This window comes from Strigops habroptila, chromosome 1 (assembly GCF_004027225.2).
Source record: "Strigops habroptila isolate Jane chromosome 1, bStrHab1.2.pri, whole genome shotgun sequence".
In the NCBI taxonomy this organism is placed as follows: Eukaryota; Metazoa; Chordata; class Aves; order Psittaciformes; family Psittacidae; genus Strigops; species Strigops habroptila.
Window position 1 is genome coordinate 28,871,212 of NC_044277.2, and position 20,603 is coordinate 28,891,814.

Sequence of the window (20,603 nt, forward strand, 5' to 3'; positions counted from 1 at the left end):
CCTGGCCAGTCAAGCCTGGTGTATGCCCAGCTCTGCAGTCTGCCCTGAGCTGCCACCCCAGCAGTCATGGCCTGGTCTCATGGGATGTCCTGGCTAAGGAGACAAAAGGCTATTTGCACCCTCCAATGTAGCTATCGAGAAGGGGCAGATTGCTGGCTGTGTGTTCGCAGTCGATCCCTTGGATCCATAAAGTCAGTGTTAAAACATCCTTGGTATCCTCACAGTCAGGCAGGCATTTGGCCTCTGTCTTCCACTTTTATTTCTGTTTTCTTCATGACTCTCCTAGGAATTTAACTTAGACTTTTTTTTTTTTTTTTTTGGCACTGAGTTTGCCCAGATGATATTTCCTTTAAAGAAAATGACAACAATATGCATTCTGCTTTTTTTAAATATTCTCTTTGCTTTTTTACCTCACTATTTTAATCATTTTTTACTTTTACCTCTAATGCTGCTTCACAGGCTCTGAGTCTCTTGATTTCAAACCTTGTTTTACTCCAATCATAAGCATAAAAATGGAATCAAGGCTCCTTCTTACCACATGTACTCACAATCCTTTTTTTCCTTTAAGCTTGAAGGAAAGATTGGTTTCCGTGGATATTATTTCTACTGAGATATAATTCCCTGCTTTTCTTCTTTCTAGACTGTAAGACCTTTAAATGAAAGTACTGATTTTTCCTGGTGACAAAGAGATAGATGGTAGCAATGTCAACATTGTTTGAGACTGCTTAAGACTAGGGTTTTGTCTGTATAAATAATTCTCTGTCACTTTTGTTCTTAAGGTTACTGGTACTGCAGTATAGCTGTTCTATTTTGACAAATTTTCCCTTCCTGAATTTCTTTAGGTCTGATTTTACAATGTCCCAATCATCTTTTATTTCCCAAAGGCACCAGCATTGTCTTGTTAAAGTGCCTTTATGTGGATAAGAAAATTAAATGAAAGAACAAACAATGCCTGAGGAGCAAGGGTAGAATATTTTCGTATTATTCCTTGAGACATAATGGATAGTTCCATTTAGGAGGAGCTTTCTCATTTCCAGAGATTGGATAAAGAAGCTAGTTATTCTTTACACAAAACGTGATGCTAGTTATTCTTTACACAACATGCATCTCTGCTTTAGAAGTGCTTTGTGTGGACAACACCTTCAAAGACTAACATTTATTTACATATTAGAGATACAGCATCTGCTTCCTAATATGGGAGAGAAAGAGTTCTTCTTTACCTTGTTTTCATTTTCAATCACTCTAGACTTTCCCTCCTTACACTGCACTGTAATTACATCTGAGCAGTAATGGGAGATTCTGCTCAACTTACTTACCCTTGTTGATATTATGGGATGATATTATGTTGATATTATGATACTGATGGGATAAAAACATTTTGCATATACCACCAAAATTTGTGACTTGTTATTTCCCCACAACCACAGTATAATCCAAATACAACCGTATTTTCACTACTCAGGGTATATTGTTTTCCTGTCAAAGCATGTTCCCCTTCTTGCATGTGACAGCTTTCAAGACAAGACCCAAACCTCACCCCTTTTGGCCCAACATCAGCTCCATCTCATTCTTTCTACCCTAAAAACAAGAAATCGTGTCCCACACCCTATAATCCCAGTGCCCCTCCATCCTTAGAATGTAGATCTGAAAAGTCCCTATAAATGGTTGTAAACCAGAAAGCCTAATCATGCGAAAAAGACAAACAGGTAAATATTGTTCACACAAGTAAGAAAGAAGCCACCTAAACCTTTCATGTATCAAGTAATAGTTTTCTCTAAGAAAATGATTTAGGAAGGGAAGGACAGAATTACAGTTGATGTGGTCTTACACTAAATAGTTTCAGCTAATATGAGGTGTCTTGAATTTCAGTGCTTTAAATCCTTGTCTGTCAAATCTACATATGGTTTACGGATTTGTTCTTTGTGTCTGGTTTTTACTAACCACAAGACAATAGATCTAAATGTACACTTTAAAAAAAAGTTTTTAAATGTTCAAACTCAAACTTTTCAAACTTCCAAATTCAGCTTTGCAGAATTGGTCCTGGGGGTCCTGGTGGACACCAAGCTGAATATAAGCCAGCAAGATGCCCTTGCAGCAAAGAAGGAGATGTGTGCTGCATTAGGAGTGTTGCAGGGTGAGGGAGTCAATACTTTCTCCCTACTCAGCACTGGCAAGGCCACACCTGGAATACTGAGTCCAGTAGTGGGCTCCCCAGTACAAGGGACATGTGGACCCAGGGAGGTTATGGGCTCTTTTCATGGGAACGGGGGAGCTTGAAGAAATGTGATGATAGGACACATTTGAATGCAACTGCTTATACGACTGTGCTGGCTTAGCTTTGCCCTTAACTCTATGACAGACCAACTATCCAGGTGCCAAAAGGCAGAAAGGGAGCAGTATATGACCCTTTATGTGTAAAAGGAGATGCTGATCACTTTTTCCTGTTATCCAATGATAGGACACATAGGAATGGTTCAAAACTGTGCCAAGGGAGATTCAGATGGGACATTAGACAGCATTTCGTTACCAAGAGGCTGGTCAAACACTGAAACAGGCTTCCTAGAGAGGTGGTTGATGCCCCAAGCCTGTCAGTGTTTAAGAGGCATTTGGACAATGACCTGAACAACAAGTTCTAAGGTCTGGTCAGCCCCGAATTGGTCAGACAGTTGGACTAGGTGATTGTTCTAAATCCCTTCCAGGAAAATGGCACTGGGAGGACAGTCAGAGCTGGGTTTCAGATGGTTGCAGTGTTTTTGTGCTTGGTGGCTCCATGTTGCTGAGACCTCACTGCTGTGCCCCGACTGCTCAGCAGGTGCAGTGGTAACCTCATATCCTCATTTGCACGCACCCCTCAGTGTCCTGATCTGTTCAGTGGAGAAAGCCGACGCAGGCGTCACCCGGAGCCTTGGTACTGACACGGCTGCCTTGGACAAGGTGCACATTGTCTTGCCCTGGCACGGCCTCGCTTATTGGCCCTGTGCTGAGTGCTGCAAGGACTGGGCATCTTTAAAAGGAGGCCAGCAAGGTCTGAGCCAGGAACATAATCTCTCTGACTCCCACCAAGAGCTGCTGTGGCCACTGCCTCTCCCTGCAGGACCACTGCCTCGCAAAGCCTATACAATGTGTAACCGATTTGTGGGCGCCTGGAAACTCATCTCCAGTGAAAATTTTGATGACTATATGAAAGAATTGGGTGAGAAATGTTCTTTTTTGTTTGTTTTTTTAAATAAGCTTTCTTTGGGAATGTCTTTTTTTCATCTTATGCTTTGCTCATGGATGGTGCCTTCTTCCTGGCCACAAAAGCACTTAGGTTCCCTTTCTAGCATAATTTAATTTCTTTCCTTTAGCATATAAAATGGAGAAACAAAAAGGTAGCTGTTGAATTACTATAACAAATTTACTTCTGTCTAACCAAACTGGCCTGATTTAATTTGTTTTTCTGTAATAAGAAGAATCTATGGAAATGCAGCATTTTTTGTGTTTCTCTCAACTGCACCATTAAACTCATGACTTGTGGTAATTTACAATATATAATGGAGCTGATGTCTCATGGCATTTTGGTTTCAGAGGTCTAAATCCTATGAATGGATCTATCTGTTACTGAAGAATGCCAGGAATGTAATAAATTAGGCATTGTTTTTCATTTTAATGCTGGCTTCATTCCTATATAGCAGGCGTACAGATATAGTCAACTACAGCATTGCTTTTGCTATATAAATGATTCATTGAAACACTGATTCCCTTTCTTTGAAATGCTAAACTGAATAACAAAAAAAAAAGCAGTAAATTAATTAACCAGAGTAAATGTCCAGCTACAGATATTTTTCTGAAGATCTGAACAGAATTGTTTAGTATAGAATAATTACTGTAAATATTGTTATAGTCTACAGATAGCTTTATACCCTTTTATATGTATCATTTCATCTGAGCATAGCATAGCATTAACAAATGCTATGCTTTCTGCTTTTATCAAACAGCAATGCATTGCCAGTGGCCCTCATTCTAACTTGCCCCAGACCTCACAACTTGTAGACAATGAACTGGACTGAAAAGCACTAGGCAATATAAAAGGCTTTGAGATGGGATTTGCCCTGAAGCTCTCTGCAGCTCTTTGCTCTTATACTTGACTTCTTTATTTCATACTTGTACTTTTCAGTGAGATTTACATGTAAGGATCCTTAGGGGATGTTAGTAGCAACCTAGGAATTGCCCAATCTCCAGTATGTTTTAATGAAAAAACACCAATATATTGGCAGTTCGGTACCCAGCTTCTCCCTTGCAGCTGGTTAACAAAAGTGCAGATTTTCAGATTTGTCAAGAATTTTTTTTTTATAAAAGGATTTTTGTGAGCTTTTATAAGGAGTAGACTTTTCCTCTGAAATTTTCTACACATTCTATCTTTACGTCCAGATAATTCATCCAGATTTGTAACCAACTATGTTTCTTCTTAGCTAAACGTACACAAGCGTATGCTTATGTATATATTTATTTCTTGCTGAGGGTGCACTCTATCAACTGGGGCTTCCTCAGCCTCTGAACACAGTACTTCCACATTCAAAAAATTAGTGCCTCATCTGAATCAGGCATTAGAACATTCTAGGTGAAACTGTTCCTTATTCTGTCACTGAACATTTATGAAAGGATACTGAGTTTCTTGCTTGCTATAATGTAATGATAGTTTTGTTTCTCATTTCTAGGAGTTGGCTTAGCTACCCGGAAACTAGGTGGCCTGGCAAAGCCTAATGTGATCATCAGTATGAAGGGGGACATAGTAACCATCAGAACTGAAAGCACCTTCAAAAATACAACGATCTCTTTCAAACTGGGCCAGCAGTTTGATGAAACAACAGCAGATGATCGGAAAGCCAAGGTAAGAGTGCTGATGATCTCTGGGTGGTAAGGACATTGCCTAGAAGAACACCAGGAGGAGTTTTTCCTACCCCCTTAGGGCAGTATGAGTTTTCCAAACTATTCAAAGAAAGCACTGAAAGAAGAAATAATATGGTGCTGAAACTAGTATTACTAGGTGAGTCATTAGCCAAGAATGCAGATCTCACTGACTGTAAAGTGAATTGCTGCTCTAATCTGCATAGCTCGGGCTGCAGTTTGAAACTCTTCTCTTGGCCTTTGCAGAGTGTTGTAACCTTGGAGAAAGGGGCATTGGTGCAAGTGCAGAAGTGGAATGGCAAAGACACCACGATAAAGAGAAGACTGGTTGATGGGAAAATGGTGGTGGTGAGTTCACATTCCTTGTATGCTGATGGAGGTCAGAAGAACGCAGCATTCAGTTTGTTTCTGTCTAAACAGACTGTCAATTTTGTCTTTCTCTTTGGCTTATGAAGTAAATTAAGAGGAATAAAAAGGGAACCAAACTTAGGAAACAAAGTGAAAGGAAAGAAATATTGTTCCATACAGCAAATTGTCTTTAAAGTGGCTATTTTGGCGGAGCTGCCATAAATTGACAGCATATTCACTGCTCTCAAGGTTATTATTTTTAAAAAAAAGAAGGAGTTTTTCAAGTGGCAGAAACCTGTGAAATGCAAATAAAAGTTTGCAAGTCGGGTAGTGTTGTCCCTGGAATGGCTCTTTACTTTTTCCCATCTTTGGAATAAAGCCTGCCCACCTTAGAAATCCGACTTTACACATTTCCACTCAGGTATTTCTGCTAAAGCCCATCAATTCACACGCTTCTGTTTGCTTTTTCCACATGAGCATGCCGAGCACACTAAGCAGGTGCTTGAGGGTTATTGTGTGAAAGCCAGCACCTCTGTGCCCATGCCTGCCTGCGTGGTGACCTGCAGCAGGGACTGGCACGTCCTGACGGCTCCTCTGAAACACCCACTACAGTAAGAGAACAGTGTCTTTCCTAGGGACACGGGAATGTGGGCTTTCCCTCACCCCTCATTCAATCTGCCTTTCTCTAGCAGCCATGTGAAAACCGTGGGATGGCCAAGCCAGGGTGATACACATTTTAGGGAACTTAGGGTTAGGGCTGCCATTAAAATTAAGATTTCACTTTCGAATGAAAGAAATTTCTTTGTTCATTAAGGTTTTTTAAGAGTGGAGCCAATTTTGGTGACTTGTTTGAAATCATTATGCCTTTAAGTGCTAGCTTGTTCTGACTGCATTTTGTTTTAAGCTTTCATGCATTTGGAAGGGTTATTTGCTTTCATGCCTCCTCATGGCTGCATTTCTGTGTAAATTTTTTCTAATTATTAAATTATCTTCAAAAAGAGAGGTAGGGTCCCTTTTCCATTGGTGTCCTGCTCTCTGCCCCTTGACTCGAACAAGGTTGTGGAGGAGGTTTCTCTTTTGCAGACCAATGAATTCTTCTTAGTGTCCCATCGCCTCTGTCGCATGCATCCTGTGGCTGTGAATCACCAGGAGCCACTGAAGGGAAGGCCACTGGGGCAAGAGAGTCAGGAGAAATGTTTTCTGACTCATAGATATAAAGTTTTTTAGGCCAGAAACCTGACCTCTGAGCTACCCAGGCTACTTCTGCTTCCTCAAAAAGATCTTTGTAGAACTGGAAGCATTCATGGGCCATGGTATAATAAACTAGGTGGGGCTGATATTTCTGTCAAGCCAGCATAATACCAAGGATGGTAAACATGTTTCTGAAGCTAAGCCTGGTTTTGCAATCTACGTGTTGTTATATGCCACTCAAGTCCAAAGATGTTAGAATAGAAATCACTCCATTTGATATATAAAAAAAGCTTTTTTGTTTGCTCCAAAAATTGTATAAAGATGTAAAATGTGACATCTGGATTTTCACTGACTTCAGATGTTACTGCGGCAGACACACCTGCTGTCAGCAAAGGGTTTATATTAATCTTTTCCTTTGTGCCTTAGGAATGTGCCATGAGAGGAGTTGTCTGCACTAGAGTCTATGAAAGAGTGTGAAGAAATTCCCTTTCCACACTGGAGTGGGACTGGCTCATAAAACTCGGCTTAGTTCAGTGACCAAAGCCTCACGCACTGCGCTTCTTTATTTTCTTATTTCCTTTTATTTGGAAAATGACTACACTATAATTTGATATTTCAGAGCCATAGTATAACTAATCCAAAGTATTGTGGTGATCCAATAAAAAGCTTCTGAACATATAAAATATAATATTTGTCTCCACGTGAATTATTAAAGTCTTCTTTCTTGGATGGCACCATCTTCTCTGTTGTTCCTGTCTGTATAAGTGGCTAGGCTATTTCTAAGTAAAATGGTGAAACCCAACTGGTCTGCCTCTGAGAGAGGATTAACACCTGTTCCTTGATAAGTGAAAAATTATCATCTCATGGATTCACAATTTCTTTCCTGTAAAAGATTTTATTGCTGAATAATTCCTATAGGGAAAATTATCTTTACTGACAGAATTTTTTACTTTCAGTATGATTTACTGTTTCAGCCTTACAGTTTTAGCACATCGTTATTTCATACTCTTCACAAAATGTTTATACTTCTTTCAGTACCACTTTTTTTATTCATTTGGAAGAGAACAGCTACTGGAGGAAAAATGTATCAAAATATATACATATTTCTCTGCCAAAAAAGCTCTTCACCTATGAAACAAAGTGTGAAGCAGGTGTGAATTCCAGAAATCTTCAGGGTAGAGGCCTTCATTCTGGAAAGTACTCAGCAATCCAGCCTACTTCTAGTACAGCATTTAAGTGTGTGCTTAATGTTAAGCACACAAAAGAGATTTCGTTGGTTAGAGTTTGCTACCAAGCCTAGCCAAGTAGCTGAGCTGTTCATTCCTCTCATTGCACTTACTCTGCTTTTAACTAAGAAAAAAATAGATAAACCAAACCTAGACTTCTGGAAATCTGTTTAACCAAAAAGCACTATAGCAACTTATTAATTTTTGTCTCCATTAACCAGTGTTCAGTAGCACTACGACATTCATGATAACCATATGGAGCATTTAATCCCTTGTCATTCATTGCCTCTGTGCCATTACACGGGGCTCTCCCTGCATTCTCTGTGGGGTTAAAAAAACTGTGAGAGGAGTGCGTGTTTATTTTGGCTTGTTTGGAGTTGCAGTGCTGATGTGAACCTTTGCCTACTAGTTTTACAAATTCTCACATCACAGATTCTCAAGGCTAAGAGAGATTCTGAACATCAGAATCTAAATTGGTGTGGCCATGGAGATAGATAGTTAAGAAACTAACATCGTATGTGAATGCAAAATGTCAAGGTCACGTTTCTTCTCTACCCATCACTGGAAAAGTTAGGGCCTGGTTCCAGCTTTGAATACACATATGCAGATTAACTGTAGGCAGCTGCCAGAAGGCAAACAGGGTGAATCCTAGAAAATATGAGCTGTGAGAGAAAGCTGTGAGATTTATGGACAGCAGCGTTAAGGAAAAGCTTATTCTGCTATGTAACCTAGATGAAGGGACAAATTCCCTGTCTTTAGCCTTACAATTAAAACTCGCCTCTGGGAGTGCCAGAGTTTCTGTAACTCCAAGTACTCAGTGACTGTAATAAGGAATGGAGGCAGCATGATACTCCTTGTATCATCTTTTGCAAGTAGACTGTAATCACATATTTTAAGTGAAGATCATCTACCATGTGTGAACTGTCGTTGTACGTGACGTTATGGTTTATTCTCCTAGACTCTTAACAGAAACCTGAAAACATATTTATTACAACTCAGAATCTGCCATGGCCTGAAACCCAGTTTATTAGTCCGTTTTTTCGCTCTGCGGCTTCTTCATTCCCTCCTCTTGCAATGCAACATGGTCCCAGCAAGGCTGCCAGAGCCGCCTGCCCCCAGCCCGGCTCTGGGAAGGTGGATGCTGCCCGGAGCCTTTCAAGCAGAGTTCATCTCTTATCCCTGAGCTGCCAGCGAAGGAGTTGTTACTGCTGCAAACAAGCTCTGTATTTCCTTTGCTTTTCCTGCTGCAATCAGCAAATGCTTTTCTAAGGTTCAATGGAAAAATTTCCTCTCTAATAAAATATCAGTTTCCAGCTTTTTATTTCCTTGAGAAAAGGAAAGAAACTTTCAGTGTGGTACAAACTGTGGTTTTTAAAGATCTGGAAACAGTAACAAAAGAAAAAACAAAGGACTGCTCACCTAGTCCTTGTTTATTTACTGTCTTCCTCTCATCTGTGACATAACTCATCTCTCTCCTCTTCTCATTATGAAACTTTAATTAGAATTATTTTTTCCAGACATTTGGGATTAAAACAATGATAGCTTTGGGTTTTTAAGTTCCTAACTAAATGCAGATATGCTATTTAGAACCCTAGTATTTGGCACTTTCACTCCATACAAAGGTCACTTAAAAACGTCATGAGAGCTGGAGACATTCCAAAACAGGAAAAGTGTGACAGAACTGATAGTGTAGAAGGCAAAAACAGTAAGGCAGGTGGTACAAATCAGCACAGAAATTGAGTGTTTTGGGATACTGATTCTGTAATGAAACCCTTGGGGTCTCCAGAAGAATTTAGGAGGAATATGAATTGTGTACTCTCAATGTCTTTTTTATGTCTTACTATAAATTAGTTTTTCCTCTTTCTTAAAATTTTTACATGGCCCAGATACTTTTGGATTGAACACTTAGTCTGTGTCTTGAACTGTGCCTTCTCCCTGGCCTGTGTATGGACTTAATCTAGAAATAACAGTAACCTGATGCTGGCATTATTTAAAACAGCATTATTTAAAGCAATCAATCAGCTTGATTTACTGTCCACAGCAGGTAATGAAAACCCAGCTGATCTTAGAGGACCGCACTCAGACTCTTCTCCTGTTGTTCACTCTTTCTGGGAGTGCTGTAAGGCTCTGTCACACCTCGTTTCACCCGCATCTCCTGAGGCAGTGGGAAACACTTGCATGGGGTATTCATCCTCCGGCTGCTACAGACCTGCCAGCACTGCCTGCCTCTGCCCTCCACGATGTCTCCTGGGGCAGGAGAAGCAAGCTGGCAGGATGAGAGCCCACCTCAGCCCGGTGCTCCCACAGGAACCACTGAAATCAGATAAAAGGTGCATCTGGACTTTGGGTACCATAGCTGTTGCCTTGTACTGGGCAGAACTTGATAATCTGTGATAGAAATCATCTCCTGCTGATGTATTGATCAACCTGTGATCCTGTACCCTGCACCCTGGTCTTTTCCACATGGAAAAGTGGAGTGGAGCGGAGAGGAGACATGAAGCCACTGACTATCTTGCAAGGGAATCTTTGTCCCTGCTGATATCCTACCTAGTATCTTTGAACTTCCCTTGGCTGTTTTAGGTAAGTTCATTTTGGGGGCAACTGTATTCCTGAAAGTGAATTTGCAGCATTTAGGGGCCTAGCACATGGCTTTTGCTGCTGTTTCACACAGAAACCTTGTTACCTGTTGGGACAGTTTCACTAGAATGGCTAAGCAGTTCTAGAAATGGCAAAGATTTGGTGAGGGGGATTAGGCTGTGCTATTAAAGCAATTGCATTTCATGAAAAGTCCTCACCACTTAACATGCATTTTCAGAGAAACTTGCTATGCTGATAAACTCTGTGCTGTATAGAAATTGCTCAACTGTGCCTTTTAAGATGTTGTTACCTTCCTTAATTTTCATTTTGGATTAAAGATGTTTGGTTGCTGTCCTGGATACAAATGAGTGAAAGGTTAGCGCTGAAGGGGTAATCAGCTAGAAACAAACAGGCTGATGCCATGAAAAAATTGCCTTCAGAAATCCTGGAATTTAGATGTAATCAAGGTCTTTGTTAGGGAGGCAATTAGAGCATATCCTTGCCATTTCAATGCAAAACGTTGTGATTGGCTATTGGCCATCATGCTGCAGACAGGAAACACAAGAAAATGATGTTATTTATTTGGACTAAAGGGCACAACAACATTGGGAATAATGCAGTCGCTGAGACACTACAGAGAGAGAAAGCTGTGTCAGACACCGTTCATACAATATTTCACAGGAGAATCTGCTCTTTTCACCTTTCAAGTAGCAGATCAGTATTTAAATACACTTTCTTCAAATGTTATAAAAATTTTTAAAACTAAAATCAGGAGAAAAGCAATGATTGTGGGATTAGGAAGGTGGAGATGACTGGATTACAGCAGGATCTATTTTCAGGTGCTCAGTGGAGTATTAGTTGAAAGTATTTAAAGTATTTTTCATACTATTTGTTATAGTGTGATCACCAGTATTCATCACACTACTTGTGAGAAGTATAAGGGAGAGAAAAAGGGGTTTTCTATTTACTTCCAAGTGAACACACTCCCTGACACAATGCTTCTGGATAAGACTTCCTTAGAAGAGACATCTCTGTCAGCAATGGGGTCAAAAATACTGTGATAATTGATATTGTCCTTCAAGCTTATAAACACAGTGTCACAGTTAAAACTATGGGAGGAGACATCTATCGTGGAGCTGTGGGACATGCCAGATAAAGCACAGCCTCTATCAAGTTTAACAGAGTTTGGGGTTTCTCTGGGAAATCTGCAGACATAACTACCAGAAAGAAGAGGTATTTAATGTATTTAGCTACTGTACAATACTTATACATGCCAACAATAATATCATTTATCTCTCCGATCCTAGCATGAATGCAGAGCTGAAATCTAAAACACATATGCATGTTTTACTTGGAAGCCCTGCACATTTGATATGAAAAAAGTCCATGATACAGTGAAGGTGGAGCCCCCACCTTATATAGAGAACCTCCTAGCAAAGAGTCACAGCTTTGTACTGCATTGTGCCACTTTCTTGTACTTTGTACCATATAGTGTGCAGAGGTTTGTAGCCTACTGACTCTTACAAATTTATATAGGCAAATTCATTTACAAGGAATTTTAATTCCTTCAAAAATCTCCTTTCTTTATGAACGACAGAAAAATAAGACTACAAAGCAATTTGACATTGTATGTCAAAGCCCCTAACCACCCAGTTGACACAAATGTTTTCGTTTCAGTTAACAAGAGAGAGAGGAGCCAGATTATGAAAGGTTAGGTGCATAAACATTTGTGCTTTCCAGATAGGATCTGAGCCCTCTGGCCAGGAGCACAGGAACAGCATTAAGGCTCTCACTGGTGCTTCCTCTTTCTGGGATTTTGGTGTAATCAAGAAGCATCATCACAGTTTATCCTGGCTCTGTCTCCAGTTGGTCAGAGAGCATGTTGTGAAATAAAGAGGCAATCATTATAATCTAAGCTAATGACTTTGGAAATCTTGTGTCAAGGAAGAGGAATAATTCTAAGATTAAAAAAAATTATCCTGGTTTGGATTTTTCTTTTTTTTTAAATTTTTTTTTTTTTAGGAAGGGGGCCTATCTGAGTAAGTCATTTCAAAACAATCTCATTTTCTTCTATGCAGGGTGACAAGACTTGTGGATGGAAAAAAGGCAGTAGTAGTCACCTCTGTTGATTTCTGTAGGGCTTTGACAGTAAGCCCTAAGACATCTTCATAAATGTGCTATAAATTTAGGCTAGGTTAAGCTGCTGCTACAGAGAAAGGGTGCAAATTGATGCAAAAACCATACTTGGACTGTCAATGGTTCACTGTGAAAGTCAAAGGTTGTATCAAGTGGACTTGTGCTGGTCCAGTCCTATTCAACCTCCTCAGTAATAACCATGATACGGCTTATAGACTGTACAGAGATGAGAGGAAATGCAAGCATACTGGAGGGCAGGGTTCAAATTCAAATGATCTCAACAAACTCAGGAAATAGTTTGAAACAGCCAGGGGAACATTTAGAAAGGAAAAATGCACAAGGCAATATCAGCAGACACAAATGACAGATGGAGAACAAGCAAGAACTAGTGCAAGCATAGGGAGTTCATAGTGGATCACAGGCTGAATATGAATGGCAAATGTGGCATTACTGAAAAAAGGCAAATCTCATACCGCGATGCCCAGTCAGGGTTGCCAGTGAGCTGCGGTCATCAGCATGCTCTGCTTGTCACTTGTAAAGCCTCCAGGGTGCAATCTATCGTGCCTAGTTCTGAGTAATGCAGTGCAAAATTAATGGGTCAATGGAGACAGTTCAGAGAAAAGCAACGAGGCTTAAAAAACATGCTCTAAATGGAAGCATGATATTAGTAGGGAGAAGGGATTCAGGGAAGTGAGACTGGTCAAGGGCTTCAACAGAAGGTTGTGGTGACACACCAAATTCCTCAGACAGGCAAGATGTGCAATGTATGTAGATCTACACACACACAGATATGCACACACGGAGAATTATCCATTAACACACATGGTTTTAGTCACTGCTACAGACACAGAACCAAGCTCCTGTGACTCCTGTTCTTCATTACTGAAACTGTCCAGGAGTCTATGCAGCTGAGACCAACTTCACCTCTGCAGTACCTCCTATGAGAGTCACCGTTCAGTGCCCTGTCTCTCCTGAGAAAATTATGCTTGTCGCCTTGTCACTGTTATGGAGGGAGTGATCAGATGGTGATTAAGTGTTATCTTCCCAAAGCTTGTCTAAGATCAGCAAAGAGGTGCTACATTGTTCTTTGATAAGAGTTTCAGATTATTCACAAAGCCTGTGAAAACAGTTGAAGAATGTGCTTTTTAACTGAATTTTAACTGTACCTAAGCCAGAGTTCTTCCCTGAAATCTATATGATAGCACCATCTCTGGATTCCCAAAGCAGGAATTGCCTATATGATATCTGTGAGCCCTTTGAGGATTGGTGATCATAGGTTGAAACATGTATTGTACTAAAGATATTCTCAGACTCTGGATCAACAACAGCTCTTTTGTCTTCGACCAGTTTGGAACTCCTCTGACAGCTCTTGGTGGTCAGCATAGGGGTGTCAATATGATTTATGGTTTTGATGTAAGGCTCTGTTATCAGAATGAATATCTTAAAAAACAGTTAAAGTGATAAGGAAAACGGCCACAATTATTTCTTGCTGCTCAGACAAATTCATAGTCACCTGTGCTGTCAAATCCTAGAATCATGGAATCAGCTGGGTTGAAAAGACCTTTAAGATCATCAAGTCCAACCTTTACCCCAGGACTGCCAAGTCCACCACTAAGCCATGTCACTAAGGGCCTCATCTACAAATACTGCTGGGTATCTACTGGATGCTGGCTGGTGGCAGAGCTCGCCTAGACAGACTGATGGGGGACTATCCCCAGGCACTAGGTGTATAAATCACTCATGAAAAATACCCAGCATGAAAGATGGCAATCAGCCCAGTCAAAAAAGGCATTCTGAAAAAAAACCCTGCAGTGCCTGAGCTGGGCTGAGTGGCTCGATACCCTCCTGAGCATACTGTGCACTGCTCCATGTATTGGTCACAGCCCCCTTGCTTCCTCCATGTGAGACCCAATGCAGTGCACCCACAGTACTTCTTATGGTGAGAGGCCTGTGATGTGCCCACACTCTGGCTGCAAGTGCAGCCTGATTACATCCATGCCTTATTCAGGAAGCTGGAGAAGGAGGGATTCAATAGGGCTCCTCCAGCAGTTGCAGCATCCTGCTCTGGTGGAAACATGGGATCTGAATCTATTTAAAAAAAAAAAGAAAACAAAAAGCCCACCACAAAAAACCGCCAACAAGCACACCCCACACATCCCCCAACATTCAGATGAGTGGTCTTAAAACACAAGGGGATTAAAGCACATCACCTTTCTGCCTATAGCTCAAAGTTGTTCCTCCTGGCAACTCACACTGCTCACAGCACACTGTTTTTACCAGACAGACAGTTCACACTGGCTGTTCTCTGCCTCTTCTCCTAACTCCTCATTTTTCACAGCTATTAAAATGACTGGTTGAACTTAATTTCTCATTAATGCACCTTCATCCCCATTAGCAGGGAGGGAAGCAGAACAGAACCTGCTGTGCTTGCATGAATGCTGAGTATTTCAATCTGTGCTGGCCTGTGTGGCTAGCCATGAATACAGGTGTATGGATACCATGTGTGTGCTTGTGTGTGGGCACATGCACCTTTTGGGAAGACAAACTCAGCCTCACTGATAACTGCATCTGTGGCATGGAGCTCTGGCAGCCTCACCTCTGCAGAACTACTGAATTCAGCAACCCCAGACAGACATCCCTGCTCTGCCTTCTCTGATTCAGTCATGCTTTTCCCCTGGTTTCCATTCCTTGGTCAGGCTCCGGTTTAAGAATAAGTTTTAGCATGTATATTAGTTGAGCTAGGTCTGCCTAAGTGAATTGTTGAATTTAGTACTACTTTCCTCTTGAATCCTGGCCTCTGATCTTCTCAATGCAGTGTAGACCTCTCCACCTCACCCACCACAGATATCTCCATTTGAAATACCTCCCTATATAGTCTTTGGAGAATGATAAGCATCTTTAGGAAACAGTTTAGCTGACCTAAACTGTTATTCATCTCCTAAATGTCTTCTTTAGAAGACAAATAACAGTTCAGAGGCATCTGCTTTTTTTCACTGACTGTTAAGGGATATATGTTATTGTCTGATACTTGATGTAACAGCTTACCAAGCTCTCACCACTCTTTTGGCTCAAAGGTCTGTGGCTGAGCTTTCTTTAGCAGCAGACCTCCAAGGAGCACCCAGCTGGAGAGTAGTGGTGTGCTGGTGGTGCAATGAAAACTCCCTGACATTTTTGTGCCAGTGGCACACCACGATACCCATCTGGAAAATTCAATCCACGTTCTCTAAACAGGATTAACTCTGTTAACATGACTGAAGACCATTTACTGAGATGAGCAGAGAAGATGAACTGCTTCCTCCCATTTGGATGTGAAAGTGTGGTCCTCATCACAGAGAGGCACACGTTGTTAAGTGTGGTGGTGTTTCATTTGACCCTGCATGCATGCTGCTGCTTTGGTTCCTGCTCTTCCTATGGATTTGACAGCCTGTCCCGCTTCTTGTGCTAAGCAGTTGGGCAGTACTGATGGCTGCTTTCCAGTTGGTTTCCTATACTAACTCGAAAGTAGCTTCATCTTGTTTGCATTTGTAGTGTTAAGAAAATGTGTGGGAATCTGGGGGAGCTAAAAGGTCCTTCCTGACTAAATGAAGTAGTATGCTATTGTATTGTAATAACCTAGTTTGGGCTCCCAGGAGACACTCATGAATCTGACAAACACTCAAAATGCTGGAAGCAAAAGTAACTTTGAATCTCTGTTCCTCATTTGTTTCTAAAAATACTGCAGTTTTTCTGCTATCAAAATGGTAACACAAAATAGCAACATGATTCTCAAGCTTTATTTATTAATCAGGAAATTACAGGACTCTAGTGAGCAGTCTTCACTTTTTCTTCCTCTTCTCTTGGTAAGTCTACAGAGAGCACTTTCAGCAGCTGGGGAAAGGGTGAAACATAGAAAGGATGTTAGAGTTCAACAACAGCATGCTGCTTATGTCCCAGAGAAAATGGGGACATCACCTCAGGGACTTGAGCTTAGCATTCACATTATGATCACAGTGGAACATTCAGATCAAAAGCCCAACAATGAGAATGTGACCAGCATCACTCCCAGGTGTGGTGAAAGGAGGTATCACAGCCAAGAGGAAGGGAACTCATTTTTCAGTAGCAGAAAATTCTCCAAGCACCATCTGGATTTGAATAGAAGTTCTCATTAGAGGAAATAACTTACAAACGATGACACTATCCTTTGTAATTTACATGCCTGTCCACATATATCCTTTTCATAACACACAAACACACATACACAGAGCTGATGTACTCCTACTGCTTACAACCCCATTCATAGGCTATAACTTTGTTTAATCTTGTAAATTTATGAGAATTCTCTCAAGATGTGAGGAAGAGAGAACATGGCTGTAAGACAGAAAACTGAGGTATCCACTTTAACATCTAAACGTGAGGTTGGAAGAGAGGATAAGTTTGCTTTCCTTGGTTAACCCAAGTAATCCATTAGCTTAAAATACAATAATTAGTGTAATTGACTCCTCTGCAATGATTTATGGGGAAGAGGAGAATCTGAAGGCACAGCTCCACTACACGTCACTATCCTTTCCTTCTGATGTTTCTGTGCGACATCTGCCTGCTCCTGTCTTACAAAAAGCCTACAGCATCTCGCAAAGTGCGGTCAGTTAGAGTCTGCGGAAAAGTAAAAACACTCAACAGGATTTATTGTTAGTTGTTATAACCTACAATATTGATTGAAACAAACCTGTTTGGGTTTTTTTCCAATTTATTTGATATCAGTCCATATACTGTAAGACAGTTATTCATCCCTTCTGGAACTTTGTCTACAACCTCTATAGGAAAGATGCTCTTCTCTATTAAAATGTGTGATTTTTTTTTTTCTCTAAATTCATTCATATTTGCTCTCCTGGATGTGACTAGCACCTCCACTAATGAGAAATATATACAAGATCATAATTTAACAAATCGTTCCTGAAAAGAATGCTTTATCTGACAGAGTTATCTTGTTTGCTAGTAATATGAAAGCAGAACCATTTATCAGACCTTCTGGCTGAAAGTGAATGATATTTGTCATCTAACTACAACAATACAATGAAGCCAGGACTAGCACCCTTTGTGTAAGCCTCTGCTAACACAGAGAACAGTTTCTGCTCCAAGATATAAAAAGCTGGAGTATCACGCATCCCTAAGAATGCAGATTTACTGCTGTATGGCAGGTAAATAGTCATGGAGAAAAAGAAGTAAAGCTGAGTTGCTCCTTTTCGATTCACTGGTTGTAGCTGAGAGAGATTCTGAAGAAAATACAAGCAATTTCCACAGCTGGAGAAATACATGCTTGCGCAAAGATCAGGTTGCACACTCCTTTTTGTGAAATGGATTCCATGCATATTATAATGTATTTCTGTTAGGGTTTGTGTCCACTCTCTGGCTGGCATAATCAAATTACAGTATATAAGTATGCAAATATCCAAAAATGTGACAAGTGTTCGCTGGTAGCTTCTAATCACAGCACTTGGGAAGTGATGCTTATTTTGAAAAAAGCAGACTAGATTCAAAAGACATGTCCTCTCCCCCACCATCAGCACAACATTTGGTGTTCTGTCATCTTCTTGAGCAGATCTCATCTGAGGTTATGCATCCACAGCAAGGCAAACCACTTTTTACTGTGCCATGTTCACAACTGAAGACTCGCCAAAGACAGTCTAGTCACATTCATATGGGTGGAAACTAGAACAAGACAGTTTGGTCACCACAAGAGAATGGTGGTTGTGGCAGACAGGTGAAAGGAGCCAGTGTTAAGATGTAGAGGGGAAAATAATTTTGTATTATTTGTCACTTTTCAAAGAACCCATGGTCACACTATTTTGCACTGGGGTGTTTGCAGTTTGAACACACAGAAAGCTCACTGCTTTTTTTTTCATCTCAGTCAGCATGACAGTATGTCTCCCAAGACACTTACTTAAGGAATTAGCTTTTAATCACTTAAAAAAGTTGACATTGATTTCAAAGTGAAGGAAGAAAATATTTTCCATGAAAAGAAAAGAGTATTTTCCATTTTTCTACTATTAACCCAAACAGAAGGACATATTCTGAAGTCTGGCTCTGCAAGTACTGGTCCAAAAACCACCTCAGACAATGCTGGTCTTCAGCGTGGACATTGAGCATACACAGTCACCTCTAGCAAACAATAGCAGGAAATCCAGCCCTCAGGCAGCGGAAAGCTCCAACATACGAAATCCAACACACGCATTATTTATTTCCATATTAAGCATGATACTCAAGGTGGATGAATAGTAGAACAGTAACTCTATGTAATGTTTATAGCCAGGAAATAAAAACTATTTATAAAAGATAAATAAAAACACATATTTTTGTCCAACATTTAAAGTTTCAGTACAAAAAATGGTGAAATACATCATACTCTTTTGTACTCTGTGAGTGTTCTCCAACCAGAAAAAGCAAAATGATGATGAATATTATTACACCGTTTGTTAGAAAGTAGTACTGTTTAAACTGAAATGCTCAGAAGAAAAAAATGATTTAAAAATATACTTGCTGAACAGAAAAAGAGAGAAAAAAAAGAAGTCTTACAAAAGTCCTACTTCTGTTCAGCACTGGTTTTACACTTTCAAATATACTTCACTTTAGAGTTTCATGACAGAGCCTCTTCTCTGCCTAGGTAGGTAACTAAGCCCTGTTCCTTGCTTATGCACTGCGTTACTGTAGATGATTCCCTGTTTCAGGTTTCCCTCTCATGGGCTCTGCAGATGACAATTTTGTTCATCCTATGCTAAAGAAATCCTTGGGCTAAGGATTTCAGGGATTTAACTTGGATGGGACTTAGTGTTCCATGTTGTAACTTTTTGTGAATTTTCCCATGTAACTGTCAAGTAGCTATTAAAAATACAATCCGATGGCTGTGATGGCTTCCTGTCTATATAGATTTGCCTTTGGTTTTGTGCAGGCACTCTCCGAGAGGATGGGTTTTCTGATGGGGTAGCTTATACCCATGGATATATAATAATGGCCTGTGAACTTGGAAAGCAATAAAGCATATGAGGTTTTTCTTTATTACCAAATTTTCCTGAAAGAAAGCAGCTTTGAATTAAGTTGGAGAGGCCACAAATTCCAGACTATGGCAGGCTTGGAAATAAGTTCAGTAGTAGAATGGCAGAAACCTACACTACTGATACATGAAAAGGTCAAAATGCTTTGATGAAAATAAAAAGAACACTTGTAAAAAGTCCATTTTCTGTTCCAAGATACTGTCACCTAAGTCTGCTGATAGCAGAGACCACTGCAGGAATATATATTTTAGTAGTATGGATGCTTATGTAAGGTAGAACAGCTAATAACAGAGCTGATAAGCTATATTAGATTTCTGTGTTATAAAGGACAACAAAGGAATTTAAATTAGGGATATTTAGAATTATAGAATCACAGAATGGTTTAGGTTGGAAGGGACCTTCAAAGATCACCCCATTGCCATGGGCAGGGACACCTTCCACTAGACCAGGTTTCTCAAAGTCCCATCCAGCCTGGCCTTTAACACTTCCAGGGATGGGGCACCCACAACTTCTCTGGACAGCCTGTGCTAGTCCCTCGCTACACTTACCACCACTCTCCAGAGCTGAATGCAGTACTCCAGGTGGGGTGTCACCAGAGCAGAGAAGAGGGGCAGAACCACGTCCCTTGACCTGCTAGTCATGCTTCTTTGTATGCGGCCCAGGATATGTTGAATTTCTGGGCTGCAAGTGCATGTTGGTGGCTCGCATCTAATATTTCATCCACCAGTATCCCCAAGTCCTTCTCCACAGGGCTGCTCTCAATCCCCTCATCCCCCAGCCCTGTTTGATATCATGGGTTGCCCCAAGCCAGGCACAGGAGCTCGTAGTCGGCCTTGTTAAACCTCATGAGGTTCACATGGGCCACTCTTCAAGCCTGTTGAGGTCTCTCTGGATGGCATCCCTTTCCTCTAGCCTATCCACTATAAAATCCAGACTCTGCTGCAACAAGTGTCAGGAAAGATCTCTCATCATCTCTGTTATTTATTTCTCTTATTACTTCTCTCATTATATTATTTATGTTTCTTGACTGTGGTGCTGAATGCTGCAACTTCAGCACAGGAGAGAGAGAAGTATTTTCTACAAAATTATGAATAGACAGAGACCATCAAAATATTTTGGAGGTGGTGAGGCTAAAGAGATGTTAAACATCTGTTGTAACAGAAGTTAGTGATCCATGAGTTTGCTGACAAACATTTGCTATTACTTGTAAAGG

General features: G+C 40.6%; 1 protein-coding gene across 1 annotated transcript; it reads left to right on the plus strand.

Annotated features, from left to right (window-relative positions):
- Positions 1–3,000: 3,000 nt before the first annotated feature.
- Positions 3,001–7,109, plus strand: LOC115607857 (myelin P2 protein). Its single transcript, XM_030485602.1, has 4 exons — positions 3,001–3,193; positions 4,698–4,870; positions 5,134–5,235; positions 6,853–7,109. The coding sequence occupies exons 1-4, from the start codon at positions 3,121–3,123 to the stop codon at positions 6,901–6,903; spliced, it is 399 nt and encodes a 132-aa protein (XP_030341462.1). The 5' UTR covers positions 3,001–3,120; the 3' UTR covers positions 6,904–7,109.
- The last annotated feature ends 13,494 nt before the right edge of the window (positions 7,110–20,603 follow it).

What these genes read in the sequence shown, in the direction of transcription:
- LOC115607857 (XM_030485602.1), top strand. Translation starts at nt 3,121, where the DNA reads ATGTGTAACCGATTTGTGGGCGCCTGGAAACTCATCTCCAGTGAAAAT. An exon ending in CAGATGATCGGAAAGCCAAG is followed by an intron (nt 4,871 to 5,133) that starts GTAAGAGTGCTG and finishes TGGCCTTTGCAG; the next exon opens with AGTGTTGTAACCTTGGAGAA. An exon ending in TTGATGGGAAAATGGTGGTG is followed by an intron (nt 5,236 to 6,852) that starts GTGAGTTCACAT and finishes TTTGTGCCTTAG; the next exon opens with GAATGTGCCATGAGAGGAGT.